The sequence below is a fragment of the Anastrepha ludens genome, chromosome 6 (assembly GCF_028408465.1).
Source record: "Anastrepha ludens isolate Willacy chromosome 6, idAnaLude1.1, whole genome shotgun sequence".
NCBI classification, from domain to species: domain Eukaryota; kingdom Metazoa; phylum Arthropoda; class Insecta; order Diptera; family Tephritidae; genus Anastrepha; species Anastrepha ludens.
In genome coordinates, this window is record NC_071502.1 from 114,199,342 (window position 1) to 114,217,606 (window position 18,265).

At 37.9% G+C, this 18,265-nt stretch overlaps 1 protein-coding gene across 3 annotated transcripts in view; it reads left to right on the top strand.

Moving 5' to 3' along the window:
* The window catches only part of LOC128868079 (putative helicase mov-10-B.1), a 48,825-nt gene that overhangs the window by 17,333 nt on the left and 13,227 nt on the right, over positions 1-18,265 (top strand). For 2 of the 3 annotated variants that reach the window (XR_008455057.1, XM_054109812.1), the window contains exon 2: positions 8,150-8,235. The exons of the other annotated variant lie outside the window; for it this stretch is intronic. Coding sequence is in view for 1 of the 2 variants with exons in the window: in XM_054109812.1 (XP_053965787.1) it covers positions 8,150-8,235 (86 nt within the window). In the remaining variant the exon portion in view is untranslated. The remainder of the gene's footprint in view (positions 1-8,149; positions 8,236-18,265) is intronic. 3 annotated transcript variants of the gene reach the window in all.

Consider the following 18,265-nt stretch of genomic DNA (forward strand, 5'->3'; position numbering starts at 1 on the left):
AATATTCTCGCAGGGCGGAAAAGAGTGGAGAAAATATTACTTTTCCCCAGGAATAGAGGGCTGAAATTGCCATAAGTCATAAACAAATTTTAGGTTTTTTAGCCTCTAAATTCTCCCAACTGGGGGGTTTAGCATATTTAAACACGGATTTACTTATTATTAAAAAAATAATAATAATAAAAATTGTTTTTTTTTATTCTATTTTTATTTATTTAAAAAACCATTTTTTTTATTTATTTAAAACAACAATTTTTTTTATTAATTTAAAAAAACAATTTTTTTTATTTACTGAAAAAAAAACTTTTTTTATTTTATTAATTAAAAAAACAATTTTTTTATATAATTTTTTTTAATATTATTTTTTTATTTATTTCATTATATTTAATTTTTTTTTATTGTTTTTTTTATTATTTTTGATTATTTTTTAATATATTTTTTTAACTGTTTGTTTTTTTTATTATTTTTTAATTTATTTTTTTAATCTAATAGTTGGAAAATTATGTGAAATGAAAAAGCTCCACATAAAATATGTCTGCCTTTCGGAGCCGGCTTAAAATTGTAAGTGCCTCCATTTGTGGAGCAACATTAAGTCGCACGCCACAAATAGGAGAAGGATATTGGCTCAACATCCGAAAAGGGTGTAAGCTACAGTTACAATATGTATATACATATGTATATAAGGTTCAAGATCTATTTTATCACAAAATAAGTTAAACACTTTTCTTAATTGGAGTTGTATCTTTCAAATGAATCACTAACTAACTACGCTTTTTTCATATATGGTGCAGCGTCTGTAACAAATATCAGTACTTTATCCCGTTATACTTCTTCTGGCCATTGAAGTTTTAAGGCATCATCAAAGAGTTTAGCAATTTCCGAAGCGTTTACCTTGTGTATTACTTCCGATGTTAGAAGAAAGCCTCGGCCACCTTGCCGTAAGGGACCGACAATGACATTGCACACGAATCCCCCGGCTTTGTCCGTAGTCTCCTCAATTGACACAAAAACGCTGCTGTTTCCAATATGCTACCGATTTTCTTCCAAAACAAACATTTTCATAAATTTCTTTTAAATAGTGTTTCCGCATAGTCGATTGATCAGGAACTTTTTTCTGGACATATTTTTCCATAAACGATCTGAACTCTTTATGATTGGCTTTTATTAAAGGTATATCGCAGGCTACCATCATTTTGGTGAGATCTCTGAAAAACTCGCTTGATGTGGCATTATTTAAAAATGAAGTTATAGGTTGTGCCCTCGAAACCAGTTTCAATGTCGCCGCTTTTTTGTGATTTTCCGTTTGAAGATGTTGTTGAATATGATGTTTTTTGTCGTGATTTACTTTTATTCCACAGCATGAACAAATGAGAATCTTTCCGTCAGTCGAAAGCATGTCTTCCCCAAATTCTTTTATGTAGCCGCGGATTTTCACGGAATTATAAGAATGTGCCTTCTTCTTCTTAATTGGCGCTATAACCGCTTACGCGATTTTGGCCGAGTTTAACAAAGCGCGCCAGTCGTTTCTTTCTCGTGCTAACCGGCGCCAGTTGGACACACCAAGTGAAGCCAAGTCCTTCTCCACCTGATCTTTCCAACGCAGAGGAGGCCGCCCTCTTCCTCTGCTACCACCAGCTGGTACCGCATCGAATACTTTCAAAGCCGGAGCGTTTGTATCCATTCGGACGACATGACCCAGCCAACGTAGCCGCTGGATCTTTATTCGCTGCGCTATGTCTATGTCGTCGTAAAGCTCATACAGCTCATCGTTCCATCGTCTGCGATATTCGCTGTTGCCAACGTGCAAAGGTCCAAAAATCTTACGCAGAATCTTTCTCTCGAACACTCCAAGCGTCGCTTCATCGGATGTTGTCATCGTCCAAGCTTCTGCGCCATACGTTAGGACGGGCATGATGAGAGTCTTGTAGAGTGTTAGTTTTGTTCGTCGAGAGAGGACTTTACTACTCAATTGCCTACTTAGTCCAAAGTAGCACTTGTTGGCAAGAGAGATTCTACGTTGGATTTCAAGGCTGACATTGTTATCGGTGTTAATGCTGGTTCCTAAATAGACGAAGTCTTTTACAACCTCAAAATTATAACTGTCAACAGTGACGTGGGTGCCGATACGCGAGTGCGCCGACTGTTTGTTTGAAGACAGGAGGTACTTCGTTTTGTCCTCGTTCACCACCAGACCCATTCGCTTTGCCTCTTTATCCAGTTTGGAGAAGGCAGAACTAACAGCGCGGTTGTTAAGGCCGATGATGTCAATATCATCGGCATACGCCAGCAATTGTACGCTCTTATAAAAAATTGTGCCTGAGCGATTAAGTTCTGCGGCTCGCACGATGCTCTCCAACATCAGGTTAAAGAAGTCACACGACAGGGAGTCACCCTGTCTGAAACCTCGTTTGGTATCAAACGGCTCGGAGAGGTCCTTTCCAATTCTGACGGCGCTGTTGGTGTTGAGCAACGTCATCTTACATAGCCGTATTAGTTTTGCGGGGATACCAAATTCAGACATCGCGGCATACAGGTAACTCCTTTCCGTACTGTCGAATGCAGCTTTGAAGTCGACGAAAAGATGGTGTGTGTCGATTCTCCTTTCATGGGTCTTTTCCAAGATTTGGCGTATTGAGAATATTTGGTCGATGGTAGACTTTCCAGGTCTGAAGCCACACTGATAAGGTCCAATCAGTTGGTTGACGGTGGGCTTCAGCCTTTCACACAATACGCTCGCTAGAACCTTATAGGCGATATTTAGAAGACTAATCCCGCGGTAATTGGCACAAATTGCAGGATCGCCCTTCTTATGGATTGGGCAGAGCACACTTAAATTCCAATCGGCAGGCATGCTTTCATCCGACCATATTTTGCATAGGAGCTGATGCATGCACCTTACCAGCTCCTCGCCGCCATGTTTGAATAGCTCAGCCGGCAGTCCGTCGGCGCCCGCGGCTTTGTTGTTCTTTAGCCGCGTTATCGCTATTCTCACCTCGTCATGATCGGGTAGCGGAACGACAATTCCGTCGTCAACGATTGGGGTATCGGGATCTTCACTTTCTCGGTGACATGCGCAGCTGTCACTGTTTAATAGGTTCGAGAAGTGTTCCCTCCATAATTTAAGATTGCTCTGTACGTCGGTCACCAGTTCGCCGTCTTTGTTCTTACAGGAAAACGCCCCGGTCTTAAAACCTTCTGTAAGCCGCCGAACTTTCTGGTAGAATTTTCGGGCGTTGTTCCTGTTGGCCAGCATCTCAAGCTCTTCGCACTCACGTATTTCGGCCTCTCGTTTCTTCTGTCGGATAATACGTCTCTCTTCCTTTTTCAGCTCTCTGTAGCGATCCCACATGGCTCGCGTTGCGCCCGATCGCAGCGTGGCTCTATAGGCGGCATCCTTTCTCTCTGCGGCAGCATGACATTCCTCGTCGTACCAATTGTTTTTTCGGGCTCGCCGGAATCCGATTTCTTCTTCGGCGGCGGTACGTAGAGAACGAGAAATGTTGCTCCATTGTTCGTGGATGCCGGTTTGTTGGGCAGTACTCTCTGAGAGCAGGAGTGAGAGTCGAGTGGCGAATCTTCTGGCTGTCTGTTGTGATTGCAGCTTTTCGAGGTCGAACATTCTTTGCGTAGGTAGATGCACGCTTTTTGCTGCACAGAGGCGCGTGCGCAGTTTGGCTGCAACAAGGTAGTGATCCGAGTCAATGTTGGGTCCTCGGATCGTACGTACATCTAATACACTAGAAGCGTGTCTTCCATCTATCACAACATGATCGATCTGGTTTCGCGTTTTTCGATCAGGGGACAGCCAGGTAGCTTGGTGTATCTTTTTATGCTGGAATCTGGTGCTGCAGACTACCATGTTTCGGGCCCCGGCGAAGTCGATCAGCCTCTGTCCGTTACCGGATGTTTCGTTGTGTAGGCTGAATTTTCCGACTGTGGGACCAAAAATTCCCTCCTTGCCCACCCTGGCGTTGAAGTCGCCAAGCACGATTTTTATGTCGTGGCGGGGGCAGCGCTCATAGGAACGTTCCAGGCGCTCATAGAAAGAATCTTTGGTCGCATCGTCCTTCTCTTCCGTCGGGGCGTGGGCGCAAATTAGCGATATGTTAAAAAAACGGGCTTTGATGCGGATTGTTGCGAGACGCTCGTCCACCGGAGTGAACGACAGTACTTGGCGACGAAGTCTCTCTCCCACAACAAATCCGACATCGAATTTGCGCTCCTTTACATGGCAGCTGTAGTAGACGTCACAAGGTCCTATGGTTTTCTTTCCTTGCCCCGTCCATCGCATCTCTTGGATGGCAGTGATGTCAGCCTTTACTCTCACGAGGACATCAACCAGCCGGGCAGAGGCACCCTCCCCATTAAGGGACCGGACATTCCAGGTGCATGCCCTCAAATCATAGTCCTTAGTTCGTTTGCAGGGGTCGTCATCAGTATAGGGAGGTCTCATCCGAGGCTTTTTTAAAGTTTTCATTGGGGGCGATTTTTAAGTGGCGGGTCCCAAACCCAACGCACAACCAGCTATCCTGGGATGTTTCGCCTTCTCACTTTAGCTCACTCCCGAACGGGTGTTCGGAAGCTACCCAGAGGATACGTGGGCTAATCCCGGCCGTTGTGAGCTGCTTGAACCATATGTAGAAGAATCGTCCTGGCCACTCCCAAGTGAATGGCGATCAGTAACTTTCCCCACTTGCGTGGACTTCTACACATGGAACCATCCTCCTTAGGCCTTAGGCATTTTAAATTATCGCAAATATTTAACTCACAAAGAAAATTAACGCACGAATTTGAAAATGTCAAGTTTTATCTACAAAAAAAAAAAAAACTCATCATATCGCAAGATGAAGAAGAAATAGAAATCAGCTGATGGGTGAGAGCAGTGTTGTAAAACAAAGAAGCTGTGCCAAATCAAATCCAAGGCACTTTGTCAGGCTTTAAATATAAAAAGGCAAGAAAAAAGCAAAGCATCTAGAAAAGGCGATAAAATCAAAAAAGGCACAAAAAAGGCAAAATAAAAATTTATATTTTGCATAAAAAAGCGTAATTCTTGATATCGTTAAGAGATAGGATCACGCAGACAAAATAGGCAAATGCCTTAAAATCCTAACCCTGGGTATAACTATTTTGTGTGATCATAGGAACATCCATACATATTTATGTATGTGTGCAGTTATGTATGCATGCATAGAAGTGCACACATATCTACATAAGACAGCATAATCAGTTCGAAATGCGTTATGGGGGAATCACCGCTTTACGTTTTCGTTCTTGGTAATTTCCAAACAAAAAGAAATATTGAAACCAAATACGCCCCCGCCTTGGTTACGTACGTGATAAATTAGGCGGAGCGACATGTGACCACTTATTCCATTGCGCAGTACTTGAAAATTAGTCAAAACAAAGATTTGTAAAAATAAATATGTATGTATATTACTTTAATCCCATCGTCGAAATGAATAAAGCAAAATAACCTCGACGGTTTAAAGCCCTATCAGAAATGGGCAAAACTTCCCACAAATGTAAATATTTGGATGGGGTGCGGAGGGGGAGGTGTGTGGCACCGCCAATTATCCACCATTAGAAAGCGCAAGGACCTACCCTTCTAACTATGAAAGTCCCAACCTCTTAGGGTCGCTATAAAACTACCGGAAGAGGCTTAAAAATAATGTTTTTACAATCGTATTTGCTTATTGTACAGGTACATGCAACATATGTACATAGCATGTAATATTTTTTATTATTGCCCTTTGTTCGCTGTTCACCCAGCAGGAACCTCGTTTTTTTTTGTGTTTTTTGTTTGCTTTGTATTTTCCAAGCCCGATTTATTTGCCGCTGGGCTAACTCGCACCCGCTTTTATTGAATAAAGTTCAATTAACAAACGACCTAACGACAATTTTGTTTACATCAAACCAATTCAAAACAGGTGGAAACCTTTTCCAAAAATATATTTGACATTCCGTTTGACACTCATATTGTAATACATACACATGTATTTCAATTAACTGATGAATTTTTATAAATTAAATTCTATCAGGTGGGAACCCTCTCTTTTAAAATATAAAATATATTACAAATGTTAGAGCTATAAGCAACAATCCGTGCGCCAAATTTCATCTAAATCTGTCTAACCGTCACGGAGTGAAGAGAAATTTCTCATGGTGTCGTTTTTCATTTCAACAAATTTCAAATCACCCTGTAGCGCTAAATCTTCTCGGCTGAATCGGTTTCCACCTTCCAAAAATAAAACACTCCTCTGGTTAAGTTCTTTGATTCGGCACCTCATTTTTTTGAAATCGAACAGATAATGCAGGTCTGATGACATTCACAAAAAATGCTTTCGCGTATTATAAATATGGATGAACTAAAACAAATACGAAAAAGGGCATATAGACACTTCTTTAAAATGAAATATTCTCGCAGGGCGGAAAAGAGTGGAGAAAATATTACTTTTCCCCAGGAATAGAGGGCTGAAATTGCCATAAGTCATAAACAAATTTTAGGTTTTTTAGCCTCTAAATTCTCCCAACTGGGGGGTTTAGCATATTTAAACACGGATTTACTTATTATTAAAAAAATAATAATAATAAAAATTGTTTTTTTTTATTCTATTTTTATTTATTTAAAAAACCATTTTTTTTATTTATTTAAAACAACAATTTTTTTTATTAATTTAAAAAAACAATTTTTTTTATTTACTGAAAAAAAAACTTTTTTTATTTTATTAATTAAAAAAAACAATTTTTTTATATAATTTTTTTTAATATTATTTTTTTATTTATTTCATTATATTTAATTTTTTTTTATTGTTTTTTTTATTATTTTTGATTATTTTTTAATATATTTTTTTAACTGTTTGTTTTTTTTATTATTTTTTAATTTATTTTTTTAATCTAATAGTTGGAAAATTATGTGAAATGAAAAAGCTCCACATAAAATATGTCTGCCTTTCGGAGCCGGCTTAAAATTGTAAGTGCCTCCATTTGTGGAGCAACATTAAGTCGCACGCCACAAATAGGAGAAGGATATTGGCTCAACATCCGAAAAGGGTGTAAGCTACAGTTACAATATGTATATACATATGTATATAAGGTTCAAGATCTATTTTATCACAAAATAAGTTAAACACTTTTCTTAATTGGAGTTGTATCTTTCAAATGGTACCAAACAGTTAAAATTTGAAGACTTTCGATATTGTTTTAAAATTTCCCAACGTATCGTACTACTGCTGAATATGTTAAAACATTTTTGAACTACTCCAAAAAAAAAGTGATTGCATTAGGACAACATTCAGCGGCATCAACTCCGGCTAAATTAAGAGTGTGAGCTCCGCAGGGTGCGTAGAGCGCATATGGATTTTTTACAGTATACGACCTGGAGCTCCCTTTTACTCACCACTCATGTTCCGTCCTTGTCCACGGCATTCATCTAGTGAAATGCCATATGTTTCTAAAGATTTACAAATCAAAGCAGCGATAAATTCACCAATTTTACCATGACAATCAACAAAAACCAAAAAACCTTCTTCAATCTGATAGCTTTCCCCATCAAGCTGCAGCCGCATATATCGGAGAATGAAAGTTGTTTGCTCTACGTGACTGGAATCCGGCGTCGCATCAACCATAATACATAGTATAGTAATTTGCCTCTCTTCTTTCTTCTAAAATAACATCGATAACATGACGAGCACACAGCCTAATGAATTCACTGAAAAATTAAATCTTAAAACTAATTTCAAAATACATATATTATGGTAACGCGAAAACGTGTGTCACGGAGCTGTAGTAAAACTATAATTTACAATTTTTTTTTCATAAAACTTTTCGGTATTACTCTCGAGTCCAGGCCCCTCTGAGAACTCCGGGTCTGGGGTAAAAAGTCCCCGATTCATTTTATTTCAGCTTATTTTCCAACGCTTCTCTCTCTCTAAAAATTTCTGAGATGTATTTCGTAAGCGAGTTCTCGTTCCTCCCCAAAATAAGGAACGGGTCAAGACTGAACCTTTGCTATCAAAAGAGTATTGTAAATAAAATAAAATAAATATATATATAATAAATATTTTAATATTTCATAATATTTTTATGTTGCCTACACCCTGTTGCGATTAATTGAATTACTCATTTAGAATTTATTATTTCTGATTATTCACAGAAAACGGAAACTGAAATCTGTTCTAGAATACGAAGTCTGCATCTCGGAAATAAAAAAACTGAACACAAGCAAACGAAATATTTTGGGTAGATATAAATAATTAAAGCCACAAAAGAACAATTAAAAAGGTACAGAATAAAGCCGTTTACGAAAGAGTTTAAAACTGTTTCACCCGAAGATTGTTTGAAGCTCAGGAATCAAAAATGAACCGCGTAAGCTTGTAAGCGGCTGCCGTAGCCGAATGGGTTGGTGCGTGACTATTATTATAGTGGCGTCAATGAAGGTTTTTTCTCGGAAGTCTTCAAGAACAGCTCCGATTTTGATGATTTTTTTTTTTTAATTTTTTTTTTTTATTTAAAAACAGAAACCTTAGAGGAAGGGGAAATAATTATTTATATTGTTTAAATAATTTTTATACAATTAATATAAAAAATATAGTTATGCATTACTTTTCCTCACAAAAATTGTTCGTGCATTAGTTGTAATATAAAAAATAGTTATCAAAATAAAATTTTCAATAATAATATAATATTTAAAATTTAAAAATACTTCATACGGGCCGAGAAATATGTGTGCACTACGTGCATACTTTAAATATACAGGGTGAACGATATGAAGTGTTACCTATTCAAAACACCATAACTTTTTGTGTGAAATTAGTTTTTATTGATTTTAAAGACAAATTGTTCAAAAATGATTACAATTTTAAAATATATTCACTTTAGCTCGATATGACCACCTTTTGCCTTGACTATAGCCTGCTGCACGAATGTGATCTTGAGGTATTTTGGCCCATTCTCGTATAAACGCTTTTTTCAGCGCATCCATACTGGAATATTTTTTAGTCCTCACCTTGCTTTTCAAAATAGACCAGATGGAAAAGTCCATCGGATTTACGTCTGGCGAATTCGAAAGCCGTTGTGTGGACGAAATGAAGTGTGGACCATTCTTGGTTCACACGAGCTTTATGAGACGGTGCCGAGTCCTATTGGAACGTCCATGGTCTACGACCAAAATGTTTGCGTGTCCACGGCTCTAAAGCAGCTTCTAAAACATTTTCCCGATAATAAGTCGCATTCACTTTGACACCAGGCTCGATAAAAACGATTGGAGAGCGTCCATCAGCGGTCACTGCGGCCCAAACCATTACTTGCGATGGGAAATTGCTTCGAGTGGCCATACGTAGGCTCAAATTCTCGTATGAGCGTTCGGTCAAGTAAACACAATCGTTTTGAGTGTTTATGAACTGTTCAATTGGGAAATTTTTTTTCATCAGAACACACAACAACTCCTTTGCTCTTTCGCGCCGAACTATTTTTTTGCTGGGGTGAAAGATCGTGTGCTTTTTGGAACTTGTAAGCCTTGACCTCATTTTTCAATATGCGTCGAATGCTGTCTTGCGATATTTTCAGTTCTTTGGCCATTTTTCTTCCACTTCGACGTGGATTTCGTTCAAGTCGAGCCTTCACTTTCCGAACCATTTCTGGCGTTGTTGCGGTTTTTTTGGTCCACCTCCATAGCATTTTACAATGCTACCAGAATCATTGTAACGTTTTATAGTGCGATACACAAACATTTTATTCACTTTGAGGTGACTGAGCTCACGAACAATGGCTGGTTGTGATTTTCCATCCAAATATAACGCAATCACACTATTACGTTTGAATTCCATCACAGAAAAAAAAATTCAACAAAACTGAGACGCAAATGCTTTTGATGGCTTATAAACAATATATTGAACTGTCATTAGAACAATTTTGACGTTGATGTCATGAGCTGTTTTACAGATACAAGCAGTGTGAAGTTGGTAACACTTCATATCGTTCACCCTGTATTTATGCTTGTTAACGCATATACATATACAGTTTGTCAAGAATATCTTTGCATAGTGAAGAAAAATTTAAAATTTAAGCTCTGATCGAGAATTCCAACAACAAATAAAAAAGCAAACAAAAAATGTATACACACATTCCATTACTGTACTTGTCTACGACTAATAGGCGCCAACAGTTATTAAATAAACACACACATTACAAAAACAACAACAAAAAAAGATGTTTACTCTATTTAAAAAGTGTCAAAAAAATCTTTGCATAACTGATGAAAACAACAAAAAATGCAGGTATTTTCCGCGAATTTCATTCATTTGGGTTTTTTTGCAAATGGTATGGAACGTGAAACAAGTAAGAAATTATTTATGTAGTTATAAAAGAATTCAAGGTCTAACGCCAGATCTTCGACACGTTTCATGTTGTATGGTGCCAAAACTGCCAAAAACTTGAATGAACTGAGGTACAAACCAGTGGCGTAACAATAGGGTGGCATGGGTGGCAAAATGCTACGGGCCCCCGACCCAAGAGGGCCCCGGGCCAACAGGCCGCGAGCTCAAGAATTTTTTTTATATTGTACATGAGTAATTTATTTTATGGGAAAAGTATATTTTTATAAATTCTGCTTAAAATCCAATCAATAAATCGTTAAGCATTTCAACCGAACTTAACAAAAAGATGTTTATTCATGTTTAGAGAAGCACGCGTGACGAGTAATTTTACTTACTTATGACCGTCAAAAATTCGTCAATCAAAATACCGATAATTGCAGGTTCTTATTAATTTTAAAATGCATCCATTGGTTTCTACATATTTTGGAGCGGAACGTTGGCAGCGCGGGTGAGCATTAATAATCGGGGAATTCTCCATTTATTTATTTTTTTCGTCTCGTGGGGGTGAGTTGGCCACACTATGTTAGGGGAATCCCGGATTTGATATTTTTTTATGAGGGCTTCACTGACTGCGTATTCTTTGTGCGAGTATTTTAACGATTGGTGATTTGTATGTTTGGTTTTGTTATTTTATTGAATATGAAATTAGTGGCAAAGGAAAGTTTATTGTGAAAGTTAAATATTAAAATGTCTAGTTCCAGAATATATTTAAGTGGGAGCGAAAAACGAAAGAAAAAGAAGGAAACTGAATAAATAAAAAGCTACCTAAAATTAGTCAGTACTTGAAAAATGATGACTTAAATAATAAAAAATCGATTGAGCAGTGCTCCAGAAGTGAAGAATCGGAGCTTACTAAAAATACACCAGTGTTATCAGAAGCAGCACCCAACTTCAGTGAATATCCAGATCCAGAACAACCACAACAAGGTACCGGCAAAAATTAAAGTGAATTATATTCTAGCATGAAAAATATTATATCTTCGCCATCAGTAAGGGTAATTATAAGGAGGTAACTAATCAAGTGAAAAAGTTCGTGATTGAAAACAGACATTGCAAACCTGATGGCCCTTTCTTAAAAGATAGTAACAATAGATCTTTTATAGAAAAACATTACTATATTGCTTCTAAGTCTGGCGTCAAGCTTGAACGTACATGGATTTCCTATTCTTTAATACTTCAGAGTGCGTATTGTTAACCGTGTTGGTTATTCGCAAATCGGGCATCTAAGAATATACAGAATGTTTGGATTGAGGGCTATGACGACTGGAAACATATTGTAGATGGCATACAAAGACACGAGACATCAAAAATTCATCTGGATTCCTGTCTTACGTATCAAGAGTAGCGACTACATGGAACACTCGATGAAGAGCAAGAGTCTATAATCAAAAAAGAAAAATCCTTTTGGCGACAAGTACTTTCTAGGCTCCTTGATGTTACTCTGACACTTTCAACATGTAATTTAGCCTTTTGTGGCCACAGACAAAACGCAGATAGCAGTGATCCAAGCTCCAAACGAAACTTTTTGAGTATTGTTGAGTTATTAGGAAAATACGATACGATTTTGCAAGAGTTGTTAAATAAACCAAAGGGCCAAATAAAATACTGAAGTCCGAAAACACAAAATGTGCTAATTTCTGTCCTGGTTTTAAAAGTAGAAAATGCACTTATAAATGAAATAAATGAAGCACCATTCTACTCTATCTTATTCGATACAACGCAAGATATTTCAAAAAATGATCAAATGTGTTATTGTATGATCGAAAAAGATTGTAATGGGATCCCTAAGGCACTTGTCACTAAAGAAACATTTTTGGGATTTCATGAAGTTAATGATCAAACTGCCTTAGCAATGTCCAAGCAAATTATTAAATCCATAAACGACAAAAACATTCCTCTAAATACTCGTAAGTGTCGAGGACAAGGATATGATGGTGCTAACACAATGAAAGGGACTTATGGAGGAGTTCCAAAACTCGTAAAAGATGTTGAGCCAAATGCCGTATATGTTCACTGTGCTTCTCATAATTTAAATCTAGTACTCAATGATGCAGTGAGAGAGGTTATTGATATGCAAAATTTTTTTGAAACAATTCAACAAATTTATAATTTTTTTGGGCATAGTATCAAAAGATGGAATATTTTATCAAGTTTTATATCTAATGAAGAAAGTGAGTCTTCAAATTCAATAACATTGAAAACATTAAACCCTACTAGATGGGCAGGATGTTATGATGCCGTTTTTGCTTTAAAAGTTCGGTTTGTTGAAGTGCAAAAAGCGCTAACGAAAACAATCCTGTTAAATTGCAAATCAGATAAAAGAAATGAAGCTGTTTCACTCAAAAAGAAGATCGAAAACTACAATTTTGTTATGTTACTGGTTTTCCATTGTAAGATCCTACTTACTATAGATGCAGCCTCTAAAGCACTTCAGTCTCAAACCACCGATCTTTCAAATGCCGCAAAACGTTTGAAAATCTGCCTAGAAGTATTGGAACGGTATCGACATGAATTTGAAAATTTGAAGATGGAAGCAAATAGTGTAGTTGAAAAATGGTCCAACACCCCTGAATTTTCTAATACTCGTCAGAGGAAGGTAAAACGCCATTTTGGCAAGCTCTGCAAAGATGAGCGCCTCCAAGATCCGGAAAGTTTGTTCAGAGTGAATATATTTTATCGAGTATTAGACTTCATTATAAACCAACTGAAATCGCGTTTCATTCCAATCTGATCTAGAATTTGTTGAGATTTATAAAAAACACATATTTGAATCATTTGGCAGAGAAATTCTAAGTTTTTGATCCACCTTCAGAGACGAAATAGAAAAATTGTAGTGTATTAGAGACCTTGCTGATTTATTAATAATAAAAAATTATTTTATGTCTTGCAGCTTTCCTGAAGTATGCATTGCATTAATGTTATTTCTCACAATTCCTGTGACTACTAGCTGAACGATCATTTTCAAAACTAAAATTGATAAAGACTTATTTAAGAAAAAAGACAGGTTATGTAACTTGGCTATTCTGTCTATTAAAAATTCTATGGCCCGATTTCTAAACTTCGATGATGTTATAGACACTTTTGCGGAACAGAAATCTCGAAAAAAAGATTTTTCTTAATAAATAACTTATTGAAATTAATTTGTGCTTTTGTTAATTAAAATCATCTGTTGAAATAAAATTTGTTTCTTTTAATCAAACCGAGTACAACGTGACGATTTTTATTGATAGGGCCCCATCATAAGAATTTGCCACGGGCCCCAGATGTTGTAGTTACGCCACTGGTACAAACGTTTCATAACATTTAGGACAAGAGCGTCCAACTCAGCTCATTGCCTCCAACAGAGGATGCAGCAAAACTCCACATAAAAAGAATCTATCTATAGGGTTTTTCAATAAGGGCGGGTAGATGTTGAAATGGAATAAAATGGCGTTTGCTGTGTGGCACGTAGCGCCGTCCTGTTGGAACCACATGTCGTCTAGGTCCATATGGTTCAATATGGGCCATAAGAAATTGGAAGGGCCACCACGTCTACCGAAAAATGGGCGCAATGCGAGCAACGTTTGCGTTAATGAACACTCATTTTGATAATAAAGTTTTATCATTTGAACATGCTGTTCAATCGTGTAACTTGCCATAATGATTTGACATAAACAACTGAATAATAAACAAAAGATTTGACAGATGTCACCAAAACAAAATGGATGCCACAGGGCGCCAAAATCGACCCGCGCCAATTGAAAAACCCTTTACAAGTTCAACAATGGAAGCATAATTCACTAATATCTCCTGAGGAATGGGGTTGGCAAAAAGACAGTTATTTGAAACCAATAAAAATGACGCAACCTGCAGCACCCAGCAATGTTTTGGAAATTATATTTTGCTCTTGCAAAACAGGCTGCAGAAAAAGTGGCCTTTATTGCTCACCCGCCTGCACTGTATGCAGTGGAAGTGACTGCAATAATCACCAACCGCTTGAAGAAGATGAAAGTTTAGAATCTTTGGATAATAATGACACATAATCGAAGTACATGTTAAGAAAACAATACATTTCCATATTTAATTAATTATTTGCAATTTTAATATATGTACAAACATAATAGTTTTAACGTGATGTTAAGAATAAAAAAAAGTAATGTAAGTAATATAAAATAATAATGAAAAGGCGTAATTATTATTATTGTTATATTACTATTAACACACCCGTAGATATCGCAGGCAGAATTGCCGGTACACGTACCGCAATCAGACTGAGGGGCTGGAGCTATAAGCCCAACCTCACTTATGTGCTCTCGAGCATCCTTAGAAACTTTGAGTTCATCCCTCTGTCAACAGACCAGTGTATACCCTCGTTTAGTCCAACCGGAACATTCTCCACTCACATCCCGTCAAGCGAAGAGTGGACGGAGGGCTACACTTGGGGGCAGGGCCTGGTGAACTTGTTCACGGATGGATCGATGTTGGAAGGAAAGGTTGGCGGAGGAGTCTTTTGCGAAGGGCTCCCCATCAGGCTAAAATTCAGGTCACCGGACCACTGCAGTGTGTTCCAGGCAGAGGTAGCCGCAATCAAGGAGGCAGCTGATTGGCTGATCAAATGCGTACTAACAGTCAAGAAAGTAAATATTTACTCCTACAGCCAAGCGGCAATAAGGGCCCTCGGGTCTATGACGGTGCATTCGGAATTGGTCAAGGAATACTTGACCTCACTTTCGACTGCGTCCGAATTCTTTGACATCAGCCTCATCTGGGTTCCCGGTCACAGCAACATTGCGGGAAACTGTGAAGCGGATGAGCTGGCCAGACAAGGGACATGTGAGGTGATTAACCCGCGGAGGGAGGAGACACAAACGTGTAAAGTCGCGAAATCCTTCTGGCCACGAGTGGACCGAAGGCGCTCGGGCGAGCTTCTGAGGCTGACAAAATAGTGGGTTCTCTCACAGGGCACAATGCGCGAGGAATGCATGCTGTGAGACTTGGAATCACCTCGAGTCCTTTTTGTGCTGGATGTATGGAGGATGAGGTGGAATCATCTCAGCACCTTCTCCTTAGCTGCCCTGCTCTGGCGGGGCTAAGATCCAGGAATCTTGGCTCTTACTTCTTTGCCACGCCTGCCTATATAGCTGGCGCTGACATTAAAAATCTGATGAGTTTCATAAGCAGCACAAAGCGGTTGACGCAAATATAGTCATCGTTCATAATCCGCACGCTCCTAACCATTCCATCACCACCTCTCCCCGCCCTCTCCCTGCACCTCATCGGTCCTTCCCTTCACCTCACTTCCTTGATAATGGTATCACAAAGGACGAATCCTTCGTCCAAGTGTGCTCACTACCTGGGCAACCATACCAACCTAACCTAACCTACTATCAACATTATAATTTACGTAATAAATATTTTTAATACTTAATGTAATTACGGCCGCCGTAGCCGAATGAGTTGGTGCGTGACTACCATTTGCAACTCACAGAGAGAACGTTGGTTCGAATCTCAGTGAAACACCAAAATTAAGAAAAACATTTTTCTAAAAGCGGTCGCCCCTCGGCAGGCAATGGCAAACATCCGAGTGTATTTCTGCCATGAAAAAGCTCCTCATAAAAATATCTGCCGTTCGGAATCGGCTTGAAATTGTAGGTCCCTCCATTTATGGAACAACATCAAGACGCACACGACAAATAGGAGGGGGAGTTCGGCAATTTTTCATCTGCCAAAAAGTGGGGAGCTTTCAGGGTCCCTATGAAAAAAAGGTTCAATTGTGTATTTTCGTTTTTGCATAAGGTATAATTTATGAAGGGAAACTAACAGAGGATACCAAATTTACAATAAAAATGCAATTTTCTCGTGCCATCTTAATAAAGGGTCTTTGAAAAGTGCCGCCTAGATGTCAGCAGAGAATAATTCCTAGACGGTTCAATTTTATGTCACCTTTGACATTTGTCAAGTCGGCAATTGTATAATTTTACACCATAGAGCAATGCGAAAAAATTACTGAAACCTATTACGAAAATGGCCGATCTTTAAGATCAACATATCGCAAATTTCGTAATTTTTTTGGAGGAAATAATCGTCCGAATGAATCGACAATTCAGAGGTTGGTGAAAAAACTTCAAGAAACTGGTTCTGTCGAGGATAGGAAAAGCACCGGACGTTATGTTGAGCAGATTGCTACTGTAGTGGCAAGTGTTGCTGAACAACCTGCAACATCAACATCGATTCCTCGCTCATGGTGAACATTTAAGCGGGTATTTTAGTCTAGACGCCTTAATTTTCGGTATTTTTAAAACTAAGCCAAAAAAATTAAAACATTTTTACTATCCATTTTTTTATGGTTTTTATTAATATTGGAAAAGTATAAAAAAATTAATAAAAAAAAAACCTGGAATTACAGGCCGGCAGAGTGGGGGCTACATAAAAAACGGTGCTCCATGGTTGACATGATTCCAACCCTTGTAGTGATCTAGAACAATCTAAAACAAATTAAAAAAATCCTTCAATAGTTAGGATGTCGCTATCGGATTACGCCAAATCAAAGAAAAAAAAGAAAAAAAATTCACAAAATGGCGTCAACTGGAGAAAAAAAATTTTTTACCCTCTTTTTTACCTTTTCAAATTTTTTAAAAATACTTCAAACCTAAATTTTTCAAAATCCGAGGCAGGCGCGATAGACAGATGTATAATAAAAAATTCTTATCAAACTTCAAAGCGATCGGTCAAGTAGAATCTCAAGTTCAAAAAAAGTAGTTTTGAGAACAATTTGAAGCTTGAGAAACAATTCCAAAAGAATAACTTAGATCACATTATTTACTACTCACTCACTCTGGATATATGTATATATATATTTCCAGGTATATATTATAGAAGTATAAAGTATATACAGTGACCGACAAAAGTCTACATACACCTCCCAATTTCCACTGGATTGAAAGTTCAAAAAATTTACTGAAAAATGTGTTTACACAGTTTTATTTGAAAGCTTTTTCTAATCATTATAATCTTAAAAAAAATCCATACGAGTACATTAACATAAAATAGCAAAGCTAAGGCAAAAAAACCTACCAAAAGTCTACATAGAGTACACAAATATTTTACTTCACTTAACTCTAAGTAATTTTGCTTCTTACGAGTAGTATTTAGTTGGTCCACCATTAGCATCAATTACAGCTTGAAGGTGGCATCGAGGTGACTAAATTTGTTAACTTTGCAGAAGTTTCTTGTTCCAAGCTTCTATTAGTCGTTCTTTGAGTACTGAAGCGCTTGAAATTGGATTTTTTTCTAATTTTTTGACCTGAAATTCCCAGACATGTTCAATAATATTCAAATCTGGGCTTTGCGGTGGTGTATTTAATTGCCTTTGACCATGGTAAAGCAGCCAATCCTTCACAATGTGTGCTTTGTGCTTTGGATCGTTATCCTATTGAAAGACCTAACCTGGACCAAGCTTCAAATCATCCACCGAAGATTTCAGATTGACTTCCAATAGTGATTTGTATTTATAACTATCCACACTAGCTTCAATAAATACTAATCTTCCAACTCCAGATGTAGCAACAGCTCCCCAAACCACTACCACCATGCTTCACTGTTGATACCAAATTCTTCGGACTCAGTGCAGTATTTTTTTCCTCCACACTTTTGCTCTTCCGTCGCTACCGAATATATTAAACTTCGACTCATCTGTAAACAAAACTTTTTGCCAAAAATCCATCACCTTTTTCCTGTGTGCTTTGGCGAATTCCAGGCGAAGTTTACGGTTTGTTTTTCAGAAATAAGAGGCTTTTTTCGTGGCGTCCTACTATGAAAGCCGTTTTTGTTCAGGGATCTTTGAATTGTGCTTGGATGAACACACTTGTTGGATGAGCTTGCTATATCCTCGGCCAATTTCGGAGCAGAAACTTTTG